Source organism: Rattus norvegicus, chromosome X (assembly GCF_036323735.1).
Source record: "Rattus norvegicus strain BN/NHsdMcwi chromosome X, GRCr8, whole genome shotgun sequence".
Classification (NCBI taxonomy): Eukaryota; Metazoa; Chordata; class Mammalia; order Rodentia; family Muridae; genus Rattus; species Rattus norvegicus.
In genome coordinates, this window is record NC_086039.1 from 38,977,523 (window position 1) to 38,997,040 (window position 19,518).

Genomic DNA, 19,518 nt, shown 5'->3' on the forward strand with positions numbered 1-19,518 from the left:
AGGTATACAGGCATCCCAGGGCCACCCCACATATAGGAGTATAAGGAGTAGCCCCAGATCTCTGTGCTCTCCCTCCCTTCTGTCTTACCTTCAAGCACCCCTGGAGCCAAAGCCCATTACATGTAGGGGTCTGCAGTCGATGGTTCCCAAGTCTAAGCCAAGGCAGTGAAGGACTACCTGACCAAAAGGACCATATCACCCCTACATCACAGGGAAAGCACCTTCCGTTCAGCAGTGCTGCCAAAGGGAGGAGGGTCACTGACTAGACTCTGGATAATTTCTACCCTGGTTCCTATCTGTCTTCCACAACCCCTCTTAGCATATGAAGACTGAGCCCAAAACCAATTCTAAAGGTTTGCTCAATGCCTTCCAATTCAGTTCTCTGTATCTGTGGTTAGAAGCCAGGGGCTACTAAGCTAATAAAGGACCCTAAACACCTCTAGAACAGAATTTGCCTTCTAAACTGAAGCTCACAGGGGAGTCTCTTCTTCCCATGCTCCTCTTCTTTTCCCGTCCCCTACATCTTTCTCACACTTCTCCACCCTTTCCTGAGGCCCATTCTCCTTCCCAGGGTTTTCTTCTCTCTCTGCCACATCCTCTGCCCCATTATTTCCTCCTTCATTTTCACCCCAAGCACTGGCCCCTCCTTTGGGAAACCTCTCCTTTCACATTCAAGTTTGGCCTAACTTCAAGAACAGTCCTTTTCCAAAGTGGTAAGATTTGTTTGGAAAGGCCCAAGAATTACCTCTCAGTTAGACATCAACAGAGTCAATCAGTGGTAGCCCAAAAGTTGTGCTTTCCTACCCCAAGAATGGGAGGAAGGCCTGGTTCCAGCATAGTCTCAACATTCCTACCACAGGAAGCCAAAGTAAGGTTTATCAGCATATTTCAGCTGAACTCTGCTCCCAGCTTTCTGTACACCGAAAGCGAAGAGAAAGAGAGATTGACATGGCCATCTGGGGGCAAGATCCTGAAGAGAAACTGAATTGGACTCCTATTCAGTTAAGATTCCCACAGGGTAAAGGTAGGAGGCCCAAGCACTGGAAACTTGTAGTTCTTTACATGGTTTCACCAACAACCCCTAGAAAGCCTTCCCACCCAGCCCTTGAGGCTCCTATGAGGGGACTACATAATTCTCTGGGTCCAAGATTTCCCAAAAAACTACTCTATACAGGCACGGCACACCCCTAAATATGGTCTGGTACCACAGAGAACTCAGTTACAGGTCTGGGGATTCTCCAAGAATGGAGGGCAATCATCTCTTCTCCAGAATGGGACTGGAAGTTTATGGTACTATGTCTTTTAGACCCGGTTTAATATTTCCCACAGGCAACCTCTCCTTAACCTCCAAACTCACACTATTGTTCACAACAACTGAGACACATCATTTATTAACAGGAATGAGAGACCCTTTCTAATTAAGCCCTAAATGAGTTTGACCACGGGCATAGGTTTCAAAATCTTCCTAACAAAATAGATGTTATTCAATGCTTCATAGCCATAAACGAGAAAAGGGAAATGAAACTGCTCCTATGACAAAGGCAAGCCTATGAGTAGAAAGTGGTAAAAAGCATCTTTTAGATTCTGCATTTGCCTTGAAGGTCACCAATGCACATGGCCAAGACTGAGTTTCCAATTCCCTTTTACGTGGAATGTAAAAAAGGAACACTCTTCTCAAACTCTTAAAGGATATAAACCAGACAATTTCCCACACTTTATATATTCTCAGCATTTTCTAAAAGGTGATAAACCATTGAGGGGAAGATCATTTCAGGTCTGAAAAGAAGTCACTTAAAAACAGATATCCCATATATATGGAGTAAAATTATACGTGCTCTTTTTGACACCACCCAGGAGATCAAGTTCCCAGTGAAGTCCTAAGTGCCCTGTGCATGTTATTGTCATGGCCCCCACAACCTTTTGGTCAGTAAAGCCCACACAGAAAATAGAAAAAAGGGATTGGCTTTGTACTCACTCTTACAAAGTTGTCAGGGAACAAACCTCTCCTGCCGTTGATCTGTCCCTCCCACCAGCCTCCATCCTCCTTCCTGATGTTGGTGATGACCTCACCCACGCTGATCGTCAGCTCATCATCATGCTGGGCCTGGTAATCAAACTCCACTATGGCCTCCACTGCAAAGGAAGAGAAAACAAAAGAGCAACTTAGGGTCAGCTGTCTTAGAAGTCTGGCTCCAGCATCCCCTGCAAGACCACAGGCAAACTGATTTTGGTTAACCTGAAGCCTACATAGCACAGAAACCACAAAGAACACTGGTCGTGGTCAGACATAGGCAAGGTAGCCTATGTCAGGGCCGGCAGGGACTTCAGAAGGGAAACCACAGTGGCCTAACAACACTTACCCAACACACAGGTTATGTGGCATCATTTCTTCAAGTGCAGAGACCAGAGACCACAAATAAGAGACACTGCATCTGGGCCTCTCTTCACCTGGCCAGTGCTACCTAATTCTGTCATGTTAATGTTCTTGGACCTAAGCTGCACAAAATATGGGTTACAATTCCCATGATACACAGATGATAGCTATCTTTTATGACTGCATATGGAACTAAAGACACATATAGAATAGAGGGCACCACTGGTTGAACTAATGTCTCCGATTGCCCACCTCAGAAGCACTACTGCCTCAACAGGTCAGTTCTCAGACAGTAGGACCATATTACACTATCTTCTCAATGGCAAAGGAACCGTCCGTCAACTTGGTATATACAAAGGTAACAGATGAGCAAGCTTTTTTGTTGACAAAGCACCAATGCAATTTGGTAAAAACTAACCAGACATTGGTTGACTTACTCATAGAGCAGTTACAAGATCCCTCTCGAATCTGAGGTCTTCTTTGTGCACCTCAATCTAAGACAACATCAAATCTTGTGTCTTTTCTATTTGAAACCTCATATAAATGAATGAATAAAAAAGATGGTGAAAATTAGATGAAACCCCAAGTGGAAAATAAGCAACTTAATGAGTTATGAACAGATAAAGGCACAGGTAAATGAGTTAAATATGCATTACCAACATAAATGTGAACTCCCAAATTGTATATGTTTCTTTGGAGCTTGCTTGTAATATTTTATTAATATGTAATAGTCATACACATTAATGGGGTACAGTGTGATAATACAACTCATACACAGAACCTGCACTTATCAAATGGGGTAATTAGCACTTCCGTTCCCTTGTCATTTCTTTTTGGAGACTTTGAGTTCCTATTTTGGGATCTAAGAAAGCATGAAAGAAAATGTTAATGACTTAAGTTTTGAAAAAGATTTCTTAAATAGAAAACTAAAATGTACAAATGGTTCAAAACAAATTCAATACACGGAGATCACTTTTCATCGGGGACAAGGGATGGGGTGGGGAGGGGGGAAGGTCAGTAGGTCAGTGGGTCTCCTTCACATGGACTTTACATTTCTCTCAGAGGTTAAGTTCCCACCCCACTTCTGGTTCAGAATAGCTTGTCCTCCAGACTGACTATTCATGAAGGCAGTTAAACCAGCCAATAAGCTACTCCAGTAACTCAGGATAGAAGTGCCTTTTCCTAGATTGTTGTTTTATTACATAATCAGTTAATGTATTCTCCTGTCATAAATCTGTTCATGATGAAGTTTATTTGCAACCTATTGAAATCACTTATCCATGGAAAAGTGAATTATAAGCATATATATAAGAGCCCCTTTTGCCTTTTCATATGTTCCTGTATGCATGCAGGAACACTCCAGTTTCTCTGTACCTGCCCTGATCCCTAATAGTTAAAATGAACCATTACTTGGTGGACAAAGTGCTTCCTGTGCAAGCCTAAAGATCTGAGTTTGAGTCCTCAGAACCCATGTAAAGCTAAGCAAGGTAGTAGGCAGGAGGCAGAAACAGGAGAATATCCTAGAAGCTCATGGGCCAGCTAGCCTGGCCATGCACAACAGCAAACAACAAAAATGTGGCATTATCTCAAAACAAAATGGAAATTGAGGATTGACACCCAAGGGCGTCCTGTGATACACTATGACACAAACACACCTGAACTCATAAACACAAATATATACACACATGCACATTACACACACACACACACACACACACACACACACACACACACACACACACACACCAGTTACTCAGGAGGATGAGGCAGGAGGATTGTGAAGTCCAGTGCCTGTTTGGGCTATAAAGCAAGTTCAAAGCCAGTCTGCTCAACTTATTCAACTTATTTCGACCTCATGTCACAAATAAAAAAGTCAAAACCAGCTTTCAGCTAGGTACAGTCACACATTCCAATAGTACCAGCTACTCAGGGGGCTGAAGCAAAAGACCCAACAGTTCTTCCAGCCTGGGCAACCTTCATATCATTTATTTTTTAAAGTTTACTTAAACTAGAGATTGGTCTATTGAAACTGAGATTACAGTAACCTTTGTCCACATGCCAGATACTAAATTACCTTATTTCCCAATTAGGTAGCTTGATGCCCATCTCCTCAGGAAACCTGAAGCTCAACAAGAAAGTTAAGCTCATTTTCTAAGACAACATTTTCCGATAAGAGACACACCCACCTCAGGGATTTGCTGAGATGATGCTTGGAGAGAAAAGTTAAAATGCCTCTTCACATTCATTCTAAAAAGAGAAACTGCCAACTTCCCCACTATGCCACTTACAGAATGACCCTGCATCTTCATCTACTCTGTCAGACAGTCAGAGCCCTCCAAGGAGCAGAAGATGGTAACCTATGAGACAACTGAAGTAAGGCATGCTGGGCAAGGAACACAAGCCAGCGAGCTCTGCTAGAGCAAGCACCAGCTCTAGTAGCAAGGAGTGCACCCACAGCTCTGAGGTGCCTACGCCTCTTTAGAATTCTCATGCCTTTTAACTAAAATCACCCTCACTAAATGGATAAGCAGTTTGAACGATATGCCTGATGTAGAAACTATAGATTATTCAACTCAAGGCCATGTAAACAAGAAAATGTGAAGCTGCCACTTCAGCTCCCAGTGAGAGCTCTTTGACAGCCTTGTTAAGAGACAAACAGCAGCTTAAGCCAATCACATCTTACAGGAAAAATGACCAAACAAACTCTCCATGAGCATCAAGAAGACTGTAATATGGGCTTACACCCACCCTCCATGATAGAGCTATAACCGTCGGGCTATCCAGAGATTGACAGCATTTCAAAAGTAAGTACTTGACCCTTGGAGAACAGCTTTGGTTTTTTTTCTCCAAGCAAAGATGTGTTCTCCAAACTCTTTGCCATACAGAACTCATTTGCTTCCCAAAGGCTCACTGTCCCTAATAAAAGATAAGAGCTCCTCATACAGCAATATACAGAGTCATCTGACATATGAGTCTGGTCAATAAAACAATGGTGATGGAGAGATGAAAAGACTACCATCCATGGTCCCACAGTCTGTGTCTGATGTTCTCACAAAGAAGACATTCCTTAAAAAATGTATCCCTGACGAAATTTTAGATACCGAAACAATATTCTTTTTTTTTTTTTTGAAAAGAAACCATGGAGTTGGAAAGGTGGCTCAGTGGTTAAGCACTCACTGCAATTCCAGCAGAACCAGGTTCAATTCCTTGTACCTATCCAACAGCTCACAACCATCTGTAACTCTAGTTCCAGGGGACAGGGGATCCAGACACAGTCTTCTGGCACTAGACACACATGCAGTGCACAAACCTATGTATCGGCACACACACACACACCTAAAATAAAAAATTTTAAGTGAAAGAAAAAAGAAACAAGGTCTAGGACTACAGTTCAGTGGTAGAACTCTTACCTAGCATGGACAGAACACATACATGAGATCTTAAGTTCATTCTCAGCACCATGGAAAAAAAAAAGACATACAAAACCATAAACTCAAGCTCCCCAAAACGGATCACATTAAACCAGGAAAGGAAATTCCTGCTCTAATTTTTTTTTCTGATGAGAGGAATTAAAATGTTGGGGAGGGCAACCTGAGAGAACTCAAATTATAGGTGTGCCTGCAGGAGATGAAGGCATCCCTAAAAAGAGACAAAGGCAGCTGTCGCCTGCCTCACTTAGATCCTGTAAACTTTCAAGAGCTCCAGACCTGACTAAAGTGTGGATTGCAGCCTTGCTTCTTCCTTCCTAAACAGCAGGGCACGGTTCCCTCTTCTCTACCTGAACTTTAGCAAGGTGACGTTAGAAGAAAACAAGTAGTCTGCTTCAAGTAGATGGCTACCAAGATGTGAACAGATGCCACCCCGTCTCTTTCCCTGTGTTGAAGGGCCTGCCTGCCTTAGGGGATAGCCACTATGTATGGTAAGGCTGGCCACATAAATGCACAATATTGAAGTCTTCTTTACAACAGACTGCCAAGCTGCCCGCTTTTTAATTTTCTCTAAACTCCCAGTTGAAAGACTGTTGTTCCCGGATCAAACAGAACTTAACAGTCTCTTTAACCTTTCCAGTCTCAAACGGTCCCTGATGACCTCTAAACAATGTACCTAGCTTCTCTAACCCCAGGCCTCTCTGGCTATGCCACTGAGTTCATCTGATGCTGTGGTGATGATTTATGGGTCCTCCTGGTGAGCTTCTAAATGCTTGCTGGGTGTGGATCACACTTAGTTTGTTCTACGGTGGCCACTGGGAGCATCCAGGGCATACACAGTAGGTGCCCAATGCAGACTTGATAATCCAACCACTCAGTAACTTACACTTTATATTGATAGATAGTTTCTGCCCAACAAAGGTACCTCTAAAATGTCAAGTGCCAATCTCATTTCTGCAAATTGAGTCATATTGTTCAGTGCACTAAGGGAGTTTGCTATTTAAAAGAACCTGTGGTTAATTCTTTTGTGACATGAATAATCACTTCCTGCTTTACCTTTCCTGTCGAGATGATTTTTTTTTAATATATCAGGTTTCTCTTAAGGTAAGAAAGCCGTGCCTGACTTTGGTAAGGGCGCCTAAGTCATGAACTCTGTCTCTCGTCCTCTTTTCCAAAGATTTGGGGTTTTTCTTCCCAACGTAATAGCGCAAGTTACAGTGGCTACTGAGTACATGAAGTGTGGCTTTGTGTGCATCAACATGTGCCACAGAAGTGTAACAAGGGGTCAGAGAGGTGGCTCAGCAGTTACGAGAACTGGCTGCTCTAGGGAATCCCACTTGGACCCTCAGGATCTACATGTTGGCTTACAACTACATGACTCCAATCCCAGGGACAGCCTATGCCCTCTTCTGGCTTCCATAGGCACTTCATACACAGAGCACACATACATACATGCAGGCAAAACACCTACACGTATTAAAACAATACGTTTCCAAAGGTACAAGGAGCACTGTCTGTTTGTTTGTGACAGTGTGTATGTGGCAGTCCAAGGACAACTTCCAAGAGTTGGTTCTCTCCTTCCACTATGTGGATCCCAGGGACCAGAGATGGTGAGGTTTGACAGCAAGTACCTTAACCCACCGAGTCATCTCACTGATCCCTACAACAGACACTTAGAAACTGCTTCCATTGCAAAGTAATGGCTCCTCACTTGGGCCCACAAGGGAAGTTAAAGGCAGGATGAAAGTCTGGCCATCTGCCTTTATTTTGCCTCCTTTACTGTGGATCGCCTGTTTACCTCTGCATGTAGGCTTGCTAATCACTCAAGAGTATCATCTAGAAACCCATGACACCTAACCTATCTCATTTCCCTTCAAGCCTCAAGGCTGACAGCCTGAAGATAGGAGTAACTGTGGTGTCTGACTGTCCACATCTTACAATGTCCTGTTCCACATACCAGAAAAGGCATCTAAACGTTTCAGTCACTGTTGTGAATCTGTTGTCACCTTAGTTTGCAGCAATAGCAAAAACTCCCTTCGACAGGCCACATCCCCACCCCAAATGGGAACTATTGTGTGTGGTGGCAAGGCTGGATCATGGATCAGACGTCATTACCTGCTGAAAGCCAGCTTTCCCTGTTAAGCAATGTGGCCTTCTTTGGGTCAAGTGTAGAATCAAAACTAAGACAGTGATCACTCCAACCCTGTGACCAAAACTGTTTAATTACGTGGCCTCTTGCCCCTAGCACAATTCTTAGTTAAACCTAAAGTTCGTGTCAGTACCCCAAAGAGAAACTAGGAACCGCTTGATCCCTTGGTTTGTTTTCCTTCCCAGTGTGCCACCTCAGTTTAATGGTTCTCTGCTCAGTACCATTGCTCGCCTGAATTGGAGGACTGAGACAAGCATTTGAGCCTAGGCCATGGGGGCGGCTGGAGCTCTTGCTCTAAGACTCCAATAGCAAAGAATACAAAGTGGCTGAACATTTTTTGTTACGCTGACTGCACTATCACATGATACTTTGGACATACTGGAGTAAATAAATATCGAGATTAATTTGAGCTATTTTAGCTTTATTAATGTGGCGCTTATAACAGTTTAAATTATATGTGTGGCTTGCATTCTATTTCTATTGAATAGAAATGGTCTAGAACAATGCTTACAAAAAAGCAGTAAAGGCCTCACACTACACAAACACGGCCAATATATTCACCAGACCCCGAGTTTGTGCTTCATCGACAGGAAGCTACAGGTAACTTTAGCAAACGAAGGTAAAACATTACCTACAATTTTTTTTTTAAAATAGTACCCTTTGGGAAACCTTTGCTACATGAGCCCAAAATTAAAGCACTAGGCGAGGTAAAGTATCTCAGAGGTGTAATTAGGACAAAAGTAAACAAAATCCCATATTTAAAGACACTATAAATTACAAAATTTAAAAATGTCTCCCCATCAGAAAAAAACACCACCCTCCAGTTGCCTGCTGTGCCAGAAGCCAGCCTCCACAAGTTTGCTGTAACTACTGTCTGAAAAAAAAAAAAAGCTACAGTTAGAAAAGATAGAGCCCTGGGAGATAAGAAATCTGCTTAGAAATGCTAACACTTCAGCCTTCCCTATCTCTGCCTTCAAACTTGCTGAATGTCTTCCCCCAAAAGACAAAATGGGTGTTTTTTTTTTAACTGTTAGGTTGGCTAAGCCAGCTGTCAAGCAGCTTCGTGGTGAACTTGAAGCTGAGGCAATGATAAAGGCCCCCCTCTGTGGGACTCGACCCCTCCTCCCTTGCCGCAGTACTTCCTCTATCTTTGCCCCACTTAGAGCAGCATTTCAAGTTGGCTTACCCCCAAGCAGCCTGCAAGCCTTATCTGGGAAACGTCCCCATGTATCCCAGGACTCTGGCTCCCCTACATAGCATCCTATGTGACTCAATACATATGTGAATGAAGCAGGGAGCATGGAGGAGGATGGGAATTTCCAATGAACTTCCTCTGTTCTAGACACATACAGGTTGTCACAAAGGTCTCAGTAGGTGTTACTTTAAAGCTTAAGCTTTAATCATTTCAGAAGTAGAAATGTCACATGGTTGTGGGTTTACACTTTTTTCATTGTGCTCATTCTGATGAATACATTTTTTTTTAATTTTAAAGTTTTCTTTCCATCCTGTTTGATGACAGTATAGAAAATCAAGAAGTAATTCTCACCAGAAAGGATTTCATGAAAAAAAAAAGCATAATTGCTGATAGAAATAGCATCCGATGTCATCTTGTCAAATATATTTCCTAATTTTACAAGTGAAGAACCGAGGTCTAGAATGTTTTGTGACCAAGATTTGGCAACGCCTCTCTTCCAAATGACAGTTCTCAGGAGAGACGGTTGAATCCAAAGCAAACATTAGTAGTAATATAAACCAGCAAGACACAGACTTGGGCACCACTGGAAGCTCTTCTTCCTTTGCCTTCCCCCGTAGCAGAGTTCCTGCCATACCCAGAAGTCACAGCAATCAGGAACATATAAAAACCTATGTTCAAATCTAAAGAGACAGAAAATAGATGAACGGTTGCCTGAGGCCAGGGATGTGGACTGATTTAATGGGTATGAGGTAACTTTTGGGGTGATGAAGCATTTTAATCTTAAACTGGGGTAAGAATTGGACAATGCTATAAATTTATTAAAAAAATAACCTCACAGTATGCACTTCCATATGCAAAATGTTATAGCTAAATTTATCTTTTAAAGATAAAAGTGGAAACACAAAGTGACCCACATTTAGGAACTTGTAACTGTAGGTATTTTCTCAAGTAGTTGACTCTGTTGGTGCCCCGAGGGAGCCACCACTCTCCCCATCCAGGGAAGAAAGCCATTTGGAGAAGCTTCTCCTCCCCCATGAGATACAATCTGATGAGAATGCAGCTGACATGTCCAATACTCTGCCAGCCCATGCATGGGCACAGAAGCTAACTGATTGCCAGTAATGTGACAGCAGCTGGGGATGGCCAGAGTGCACGCTCCACCAGAGCCCTCAGAACGCAGCCTAGCTGCTCCTTTCCCTATACTTCTTCCACCACATAAACCACCCCAGAGCCTTTACCTTCTCTGGTTAAGAGACACTTGGTTTCTGTTACTTTTAACTAACAGACTCATGCACCAAGTTCTTCCCTACAGAAGGTCAAGTTCTCTCATTAAGGTCTCCCACTATTCAATGTTCTCTCATTAAGGTCTCAGGCTAGGGGCTTAGGGACCTGAATTTCCCCGGCTTGTGGGAACAAGGACTATGGGATTCTGTACACAACAAGCTGATCTCCATTTGTGGTTTTTTGTGATCTTCATGAATGCACTACCAATGGGCACAGAGCCAATAAAGGCATGATTCCCAAGGCCTGACTCTGGTAGGAAATTAACAGCAGCTTCTCTGAGGAAGAGAGGCTCAGAACTCGGATCCCAGTGACAGAGCCACTGGGTATGGACTCTCTATCTGCAAGAAGGAACAAGGACACGGCAGGATGGCTTCTTATAGGGTGCTGCAAGGTCTGTCATGGGGCCAAGAACAGCTCAAAGGACTAATTGGGCGGCAGCAGGGGATGGGGGAGAGGCTGTGAATCAACACAGAACAGAGAAAAACTCCCACCACTTCCTGAATGAAACTATCCCTGTCACTCCCAGACCACCAGCATCTTTTACAGGTAATATGAGCTATAAGAAAACACTTGATAGCCCTAAAAGTGAATTCCAGTCTACATTATTTACTATTTTATGGCATGAGGCAAAACACCTGGCCTGAGTTCACAGTTTTGTTTGTAATATTGGAAGAGGGTCTGACCCAAGGATAACAGATGAACACGGAAACATCCTATATACAAAAGCTGCTCTATCAACTGGTAGCCACTAATCTCACAGACTATTCCCATTCTTTTTTTTTTTTTTTTGGTTCTTTTTTTCGGAGCTGGGGACCGAACCCAGGGCCTTGCGCTTCCTAGGTAAGCGCTCTACCACTGAGCTAAATCCCCAGCCCCGACTATTCCCATTCTTTACTGTGAGATATTCTCTGTGCATCTGCCTTCCTCACTGCCTCCTTACTGGGAACCCTTACAATGGAGATCTCAGTATAATCTCTTCCTTGTCTAAGATCAAGCCCATAGAAGGTACTCAGTCAATGCTGCTGATCAAGTCTATCAGCTCAACTCCAGGAGTGCCCCAAGAGGACATGCATTTCAAACTCTATCTTCTTATTCAGCATAAAAAGACACAGTACCAAATGTGAGCTTTTCTTTGAAGGCTAAAAGAACCCACAATTAACATGACCAGGAATCTACAAAGTATGACTGACCAGCCTGAGTGTCAAATGCTACTGTGATCAGCTTTAATTCTATTCCCTCCTCTGCCTTGACTATTGTTCCCAACAGCAGAGGAGAATCCAATCAAAGTTCAGAACACACAAGGCTGGGCGTAGACAGGAAAGAGCTCAGAAAGCCTTGGGGCCTCTGGTGGCTCACAGCCTGTACTCTGAAGCCACAGGCTCTCCACAGCCTGGCCCTAGAACTCACACACCCAAGAGCATAGGAACAATGCATTATTAAACACTTCAGAGTTGAAACTAACTCTTGTAAATGGAGCACGCTGCTCTTCTCAAAGATGCATTAGATACTGGGTAAGAGCGAGTTGACCAGGAAAAGGGGATTTTTTTTAAGGGAAAAAGCACAGAAAGTGGGTGTAGATGGATTTGAAGATTAAGAAGACAGTGTAGAATAAAGATTGTTATAATAAGTATAGAGGATGCCCTCTACAGAAGCCATTCAGGGACAAGTAAATAGCCTCTTCACAAACTAATTTAGTAAGAAGTCAGTTTAGTCAAAACACTTAAGGAAGATATAATCTTTTTTATTCAAGGATAAGAAAGAATGCCCATGAACAGAGCTTTATCTGAGTAATGTTTAAAGTAATAAAACAGCTTAAAGATATGCAGCTTTTCATGATTTTATAATGACACTCTGAATCCCACATTCCAAAGAGAGCCGGACTGCTTCCTGATTAGAATACAATCGCCCATATTTCCCAAAGATTTGGGACCAAGTAGAATATGTAAACTTTAAACAGAAGAACAGACAAATGTCCGCTTATATCGATTAATTACAGGTTATGCAAAATAAAATGAGAAAGCATTGCTTCTCCTTCCACCACGGGACCTCATTTTGTGAGTTAATTTTCTTCAACGGACTGTTTAAGGATGGTTGAAATATATTTGATTGTGGCTAATGCCTCTAAAAGGCTTTGCTTAAACTATTTTATTGCAGATGTATTCCTAGAGCCTGGACGTGGAAGAGACTGTAAGGACTGTACCAATGTGACTCTGGCTTTTCTGGAGGAGAGTATAAAGAGGATGGGGAGAGGGTTTGACACGTGGACATGTGTGCTTCAGGAGAGCTAAGCCGAGCTGCAAGAGGCCACATCCAGGTCAAGAGGAGAGAAGTTAAGAGCATTTCAACAGGAAAACATGCTGAGCAGGAGCAATCAGAGCTAGAGCAAGGGCTGAGTCACAGAATAGCCTGTGTTAACAAAAGACCCAGTGTCTGCTAAGAGGGAAAGTAGAGAGTAAGTTGAGAGGAAACCACACTGACCCTTCCTTGCCTTCCTCAAGCATATTTAAAGTCCTCTTTCAAAGAAGTTTCATTACTACCACCCCCTTCCCCCAGCACATACCCATTGTAGGAATTCTGCTACAGTTGTGGAATTTTGCTACTGGAAGTCCCTAGAAGGCAGAAGACACCTAAAACTGAAGCTTGTGTCAATAACTTATCTGCCTTGCAAGTCAAGGACCAGAGTTGGCTTCCCAAAATCCACATTAAAAGACAACATGGTGCTAGGCGCTTGTTGCTAGAGAAGTAAACCCCTGGGACTTGTTGGCCAGCCTAGTTAACCTACCTGACAAATTCCTGGCCAGTGAGATGCTTGTCTCAGAGAAAGAAAGAGAGAGAGAGAGGCAGAGAGGCAGAGAGAGAGACAGAGAGAGACAGAGAGACAGAGAGACAGAGAGACAGAGGGACAGAGGGACAGAAATAGAGAGACCAAGAGGAGAGGAGAGGAGAGGAGAGGAGAAGAGAGGAGAGGAGAGGAGAGGAGAGGAGAGGAGAGGAGAGGAGAGGAGAGGAGAGGAGAGGAGAGGAGAGGAGAGGAGAGGAGAGGAGTTGACAGTGCCGGAGGAATGACACGCAGGGATATACTTTAGTGAGTATGTATGTATACATCCAGGCACTCAAGACATGCTTGTCACTGAGTGGAGAGAAACACAAGGATGAATTGGATGAAAAGTTGAGAATCCAAGAAAATGGAGTCTGAACCAAAGCTAAAGGCAGATGATAACGGCATAACCGTGACTCTTCAAAGCAGCCTACAAATGCGAACTGTCACAAGCATAACTACTTTGAGTCACTAACATCTAATCAAGAGAGAACATCTAGTATGTTTGCAACTCTATACTGGGAAAGGTTATTAGGACACACTGGACAGTTCATGACAAGTTTCATTAATGATGCTTCATAGTGGCTGTGAGTTTATCCAAGTGAAGTACTCCCAGTTTGAGAGTCATTGTAGTTAATGTTTTTACTATTTAAATAATCTGAACTAAGAGCTAATAAGCAAGAGCTATTTCATGTGTATCTTCTTAATCAGTTTTATTGTAAATGCTCGGCCAGTGTATGAGAAAATCACTTAGTAAGTGTGCATCTCAGAGTATTATAAAACAGAAGTGGATCAAAGCCCAATACTTTCCTTTCCTGTAAAGTGTATATATAGTTTAAAGGTAGACAAATAGGGGGCTGAAGTGATGCCTTGGTGGTTAAGAGCACATACATGGGGGGCTGGGGATTTAGCTCAGTGGTAGAGCGCTTACCTAGGAAGCGCAAGGCCCTGGGTTCGGTCCCCAGCTCCGAAAAAAAGAACCAAAAAAAAAAAAAAAAAGAGCACATACATGGTAGCTCACAGCCATCCATAACTCCAGTTCCAAAGCCTTCTTCTGATCTCTGCAAGGACATACATGATCTATATACATATATACATGCAGGCAAAACACCTATGCACATAAAATAGATAAATTTCTAAAAGGTAAAGTTAGACAAATAGAGTAAGATCTAAAGAAGCCGATCAAACCATTTCCAAAATTGAAACACACCCTAATAAAAATAAATAGATCAAAGATCAACAGCAAGCACATTAGAGATTTCTAGGATACCTTTTCCCAAGACAATTTACATTTAAATTTCTCACTAAAAGGAAGTCAGGCAGTAGGAATGAGTGATTTTGAATAAGGAACAATAAAGACATTGAACTCTGACCTTGCCACCACACCATGAGAAAACAAAGAAGCTATTAGAGGAGTGCTGAGGAGAAGGCCCGGTGAGCACAGTGCTTGCTATGCAAGCATGAGGACTTGAGTTCAGATCCCCAGCACCCACATAAAAAGCCAGGTGCAGTGGCACATATGTAATACCCGCACTAGGAGGCAAATGCCTAGAGCTCATCGGCCAGCAAGCAATTAGTGAAAAAAGGAAATAAGGTTTAAAGAGAGCAAGGAAGAGTAGGTGAGAGGATTTGAAGGGAGAAAGGAGGAGAAATGTGGATTTATATTATAAACTCAAAAAATTAAAGAAAAAGAACAAATAATAAGATTTTTAAAAAAGTAAAGTTATTGGGTGTGTACACACCTTTAATCCCAGCACTTGAGAGGCAGAGAGGCAGGTGGTTCCCTTTGAGTTTTTCAGGACAGCCAGAGATACGTAATAAAGAAATGTTGTCTCAAAAGACAAACAACAGAAATGTAAAGTGGAGAGCAGAGACACCTGCTGCCAATCTCTGCCCCCTCATACATGCATAAACACATACATAGAAACATGTACACACATTGACACACACAAAGACTACTACCTTTGCAAGATGCTGGTGAACCAATTCATTACTATGAAAAGTAGTAAATAAGGTAAGAATCAAAATATCTGTCCTGCCTTTCCTATATAAATTCAGGATAATGGCTATATAGCAGATAGAAAATGGATACAGGATGAGAGAATTACACAACCTCAAATGTAACCAAGAGCTTAGACAATGGTCAGGAACAAAAAGATGGATGACCAGACATCACTAGCCATATGACAGAAACTTATGTCACCAAGTGTGGAATATGCTTACCTGTTAGCTGAACTTAAACTGGATCAAATTCCCAAATTGACCACCAGATCACAAGGGATACTGGGGGAGGGGGAGAGGCAGTCCCAGACATATACTAAATACCACCCTAAGGGTGCAGGCCACAAAATCCATGCTGAAGTAAGCATCAGAGGCAAATGACTTGGTTTCTTTAACACTCTCCCCACTGCCCAAATCACAAAGATGAAATGAGAGGGGAACAACACTCAACATCAACAAACTATGAGGCATGGCCCTTCCAATGCTAATTGCAACCAAATGCCTTAAGTATTTTAACTACTGGGTGCCTAACAGCGATATGTAAATGTAGTTAGCTGCCAGTGGGTATAAAAGACTCTTCGGATGGTGGTTTTGAAAAGTCTTTATCTTTACAAAATACATGGCAGAGCATTTCTAGATTGTTGAGGTCACCTTAACAAGCAAGTAGAAGAGTCATGCTCTCTCCTGGCTGCAACAGATGAAGGGCAAAACCTGAGTGTTACATAACTCCCGCTGGTATAATCACCATTTCAGAAGCAATCCAGATAACCATGTCTCTACATGGTAACATACCTAAAAGGAAAGGTGCTTTGTGGAGTTTGGGGGTTTGGTTGGTTGGCTGGTTGGTTGGCTGGTTGATTAGTATTTGAGGAGCTGGTGGTATGGGGCAGGTACCATTATTGGGTTGGTTTGGGGTCTCATTGTGTATCCCAGCTTGGCCTCAAATTCGCTATAGCGTCCAAACTGGTTTCAAATGCTTCATAGTTCCAGCTCAATTTCCTGAGTACCAAGATTATAAGCATATACCTGATTCAAAGACAATATTTTTAATAAACCATTGATTGATTGATTGATTTTCTATATGAGTGCTCTGTATGAATGTATATTGCATGACAGAAGAAAGCATCAGATCACATTATAGATAGCTGTGAGCCACCATGTAGTTGTTGGGAATTGAACTCAGAGTCTCTGGAAGAACAGCTAGCATTCTTAACCGCTAAGCCATCTCTCCCACCCTTAGACAGGATCTTTTTAAGCTTCAGGACACTGACAGACAGAGAGACTTCAAATACTTGAGTTTATTATTAAGGACACTAGCTATCTAGAGATATCTTAAAATAAAGAAATTATGCAAAACTAACTTCCTTTCCAGTACTATAGTTCATTTTCTATGGCTTATAAAATAGAACATAATATCAAATAAAATTGTACTCATTCCTCTGTAAAAGATGCACTCAGAATATATCCTGAGATTCTTCTGGCAGAGTGAAAAACAATTCTCTTTGGATGTTGCTTAGTGATCAATCCTAATTCCTTCTGTTGTGCTTTTAGACTAGGTCTAGCTATGGAGTCTGGCTTGGTACTCACTATATAGACCAGGCCAGTCTTGAGCTAGCAGCCCTAATTCTGGGCTACCAGTACCAGTGTTCTGGGTGCTAGGATTACAGGCATGTTCTATCATTGTCAGCCTAATTTCTTTTTCAAGATATACTTTTGGCCACTTAAAAAATAACAAACAGAGCTGGAGAGATGACTCAACAGTTAAGAGCATTTGCTGCTCTTTCAGAGGACCTAAGTTTGGTTCCCAGCACCTATATAAAGCAGCTCATAACCACATATAACTCCAGCTCCAGGGGATCAAATGCACATTTCTGGCCTCCACAGGTACCAAGCACATATGTAGTACATATGTGTGGAAAAAATACCCACACACATAAAAAATAATATCATCAGTTGATTTTTCTCATGTCTTAAAAAACTTAAGTATACTCAAATATGTTCTATACCACATCTGTTGTATAGACTCTGGACAAGGCCAACTCCGTATATATCTTAGACCTGGGCCTCTTCTGTAATGTGTTACACAAGGAAGGCTATGATTTGTGCTATATGGATATGGGTTTTTTGTTTGTATGTTTGTTTGGTTGGTACATTTTTGTTTGTTTGTTTGTTTGTTTGTTTGTTTGTTTGTTTGTTTGAGACAGGTTTTACCATGTCCCCTTGGCTGTCCTGAAACTCATCATGTAAAGCAGGCTGAACTTGGACTCATAAACATCTGCCTGCTTCTGCCTCCTGAGTACTGGGATTTAAAGGCCTGCACCACCATCCCCATGGTTATGGTTCTTAATAGAACTCTGATCTAAGAATCCATTTTGAAATACAACAGAAATGTGGTTGCTAGGTTTCACGTAAAATGTTTCCCCTAAGGCCCATGTATTAAAAGCTTGGTCCCAGTTTAGCACTACTAAGGGGTAATGTAACCTTTAAGAGATGGAGATTAGTAAGACATTTCATATCATTAGGGGCCTGCTGTTACAGGAAACTGTGAGACTAGTTTTTTCCTCTGGAAGCTGCCACTAGGTAAGTGATTTTGTTCCACCATGCCCTGATATGCTGCCACACCACAGTCCCCAAAACAATATGACTACATAAACTGAACCCCACAAAACTGTGAACCAAAACAAACCTTTTCTCTTTAAGTTCATCTGCATTAGGTATTCATTACATTAACAGAAAGCTGACATATAAATCAATCATCTGGCTAGTCCTCAGAGCCCCACTCTCTGGGAACAAACCCCAGCAACTACAGCAGGTCTCCAAATATATGTATATCTGGACCTGCCTGATACACTTACCTTAACCACCCAGTAGCATCCCTTGACTTCCCCCAGACCTAAGAAATGGAGGTTGCTTTGTAACAAGCTCCACAGTATAGCTGGAGAAGTGCCGATCTATTCTGTACTCCCAGAGGTCCGCTTCAACCATGCAGAGAGATGCCTTGCCTGCCTCCCTCGCCACGGCTTGGTCCATCCATATCAGAATGGAAAGGCATCTCCACATGATTGAAGAGGACCCCCAGGAGAATCTATGTGCCTCTATCACTCTCAACTCCCTTTTCAGAAAGAAAAACATAAGTCTGCAACTAAACTAAATGCTCAGGGTATATATACTAGTATATCTGAGGCCTGGGGATTTTGGAGCATCTTCAGGAATCCAAGCCTCCAGGTCTACAAAATTACCACCAAAGAGGAAGCAGCTGGAAACTCCACATTAATCTAAAAGGATGACCCTTCCTCATTTCTCACTTGGGGAAACTGATCTAATACAATACGCACATCCAGAAAGTCCAGCAATGGTGGCACATGCCTTTGATCCCAGCACTTGAAAGTCAGAGGCAGGAGATCTCTGAGTTTGAGACCAGCCTGGTCTACAGAGTAAGGTCCAGGACAGCCAGAGATACACAGAAAAACCTTGTCTTGAAAAACCAATGATAATAATAAAACAAAAATTACACAGCAAGATATTCACCAGACTTTTTCATAAATGGAGTAATTACTAATCTTTATTCCAGATCTAATTCCAGTTGATTATTGCCTATGCCCTCCACTAGAAGGCAAACTAAAGGGTATATGTCTGCCATGTTTGCCTCCATATTCAGTGCTGCCCCCCGATACTTACCATATAGTGGGGATTTCATAAATATTAACTGAATAAAAAATATCCTTATATGCAGATATCAAGTGTCTTTATCCTTCTTGTATTGTTTAACTCTCCCCCATGTTCTTCAAGCATGGGACCCAAGCCTGGAGAAAAGGATCACCAGTTAAGATTACCTAAGATAAGTTCACAGCACCTATATGGTGGCTCACAACCACCTATAAATTAAGATACAGGACATCTAAAGCCTTCTCCAGGCCTCTGTGTGAATCTAGACTCATAGGAATACATGCATGCACACACACAAACACACACGCAATTTTCTTACCTTTTTATTCTTCGTGAATTTCACATCCTGCATCCCAATCCCACTCTTCTCCCCCATCCCTCCATATCTGCTCTTCACTCCTGCAACCTTTCCCCACAAAACGAAAATAAAAACAAGCAAGCAAAAAAAAAAAAAACCCATCTTACTATGGAACTTGAGATGTGTCACTGTGTGTCACACAGTATATACTCTTTCACCTAAACAGCTTTACTTGCAAACATTCATTGCAATGAGTCATTGGTCTGGTTCAAGGCCTCTGGCTTCTGCTACATTCTCAATACCAG

The 19,518-nt window shown here is 42.3% G+C and overlaps 1 protein-coding gene across 7 annotated transcripts in view; it reads right to left on the reverse strand.

The window, feature by feature from the left end:
* The window catches only part of Sh3kbp1 (SH3 domain-containing kinase-binding protein 1), a 345,129-nt gene that overhangs the window by 290,993 nt on the left and 34,618 nt on the right, over window positions 1–19,518 (reverse strand). For all 7 annotated transcript variants that reach the window (XM_039100102.2, XM_039100103.2, XM_006256931.3 and 4 more), the window contains exon 2: window positions 1,976–2,133. In XM_039100102.2, coding sequence (XP_038956030.1) covers window positions 1,976–2,133 — 158 coding nt within the window. The remainder of the gene's footprint in view (window positions 1–1,975; window positions 2,134–19,518) is intronic.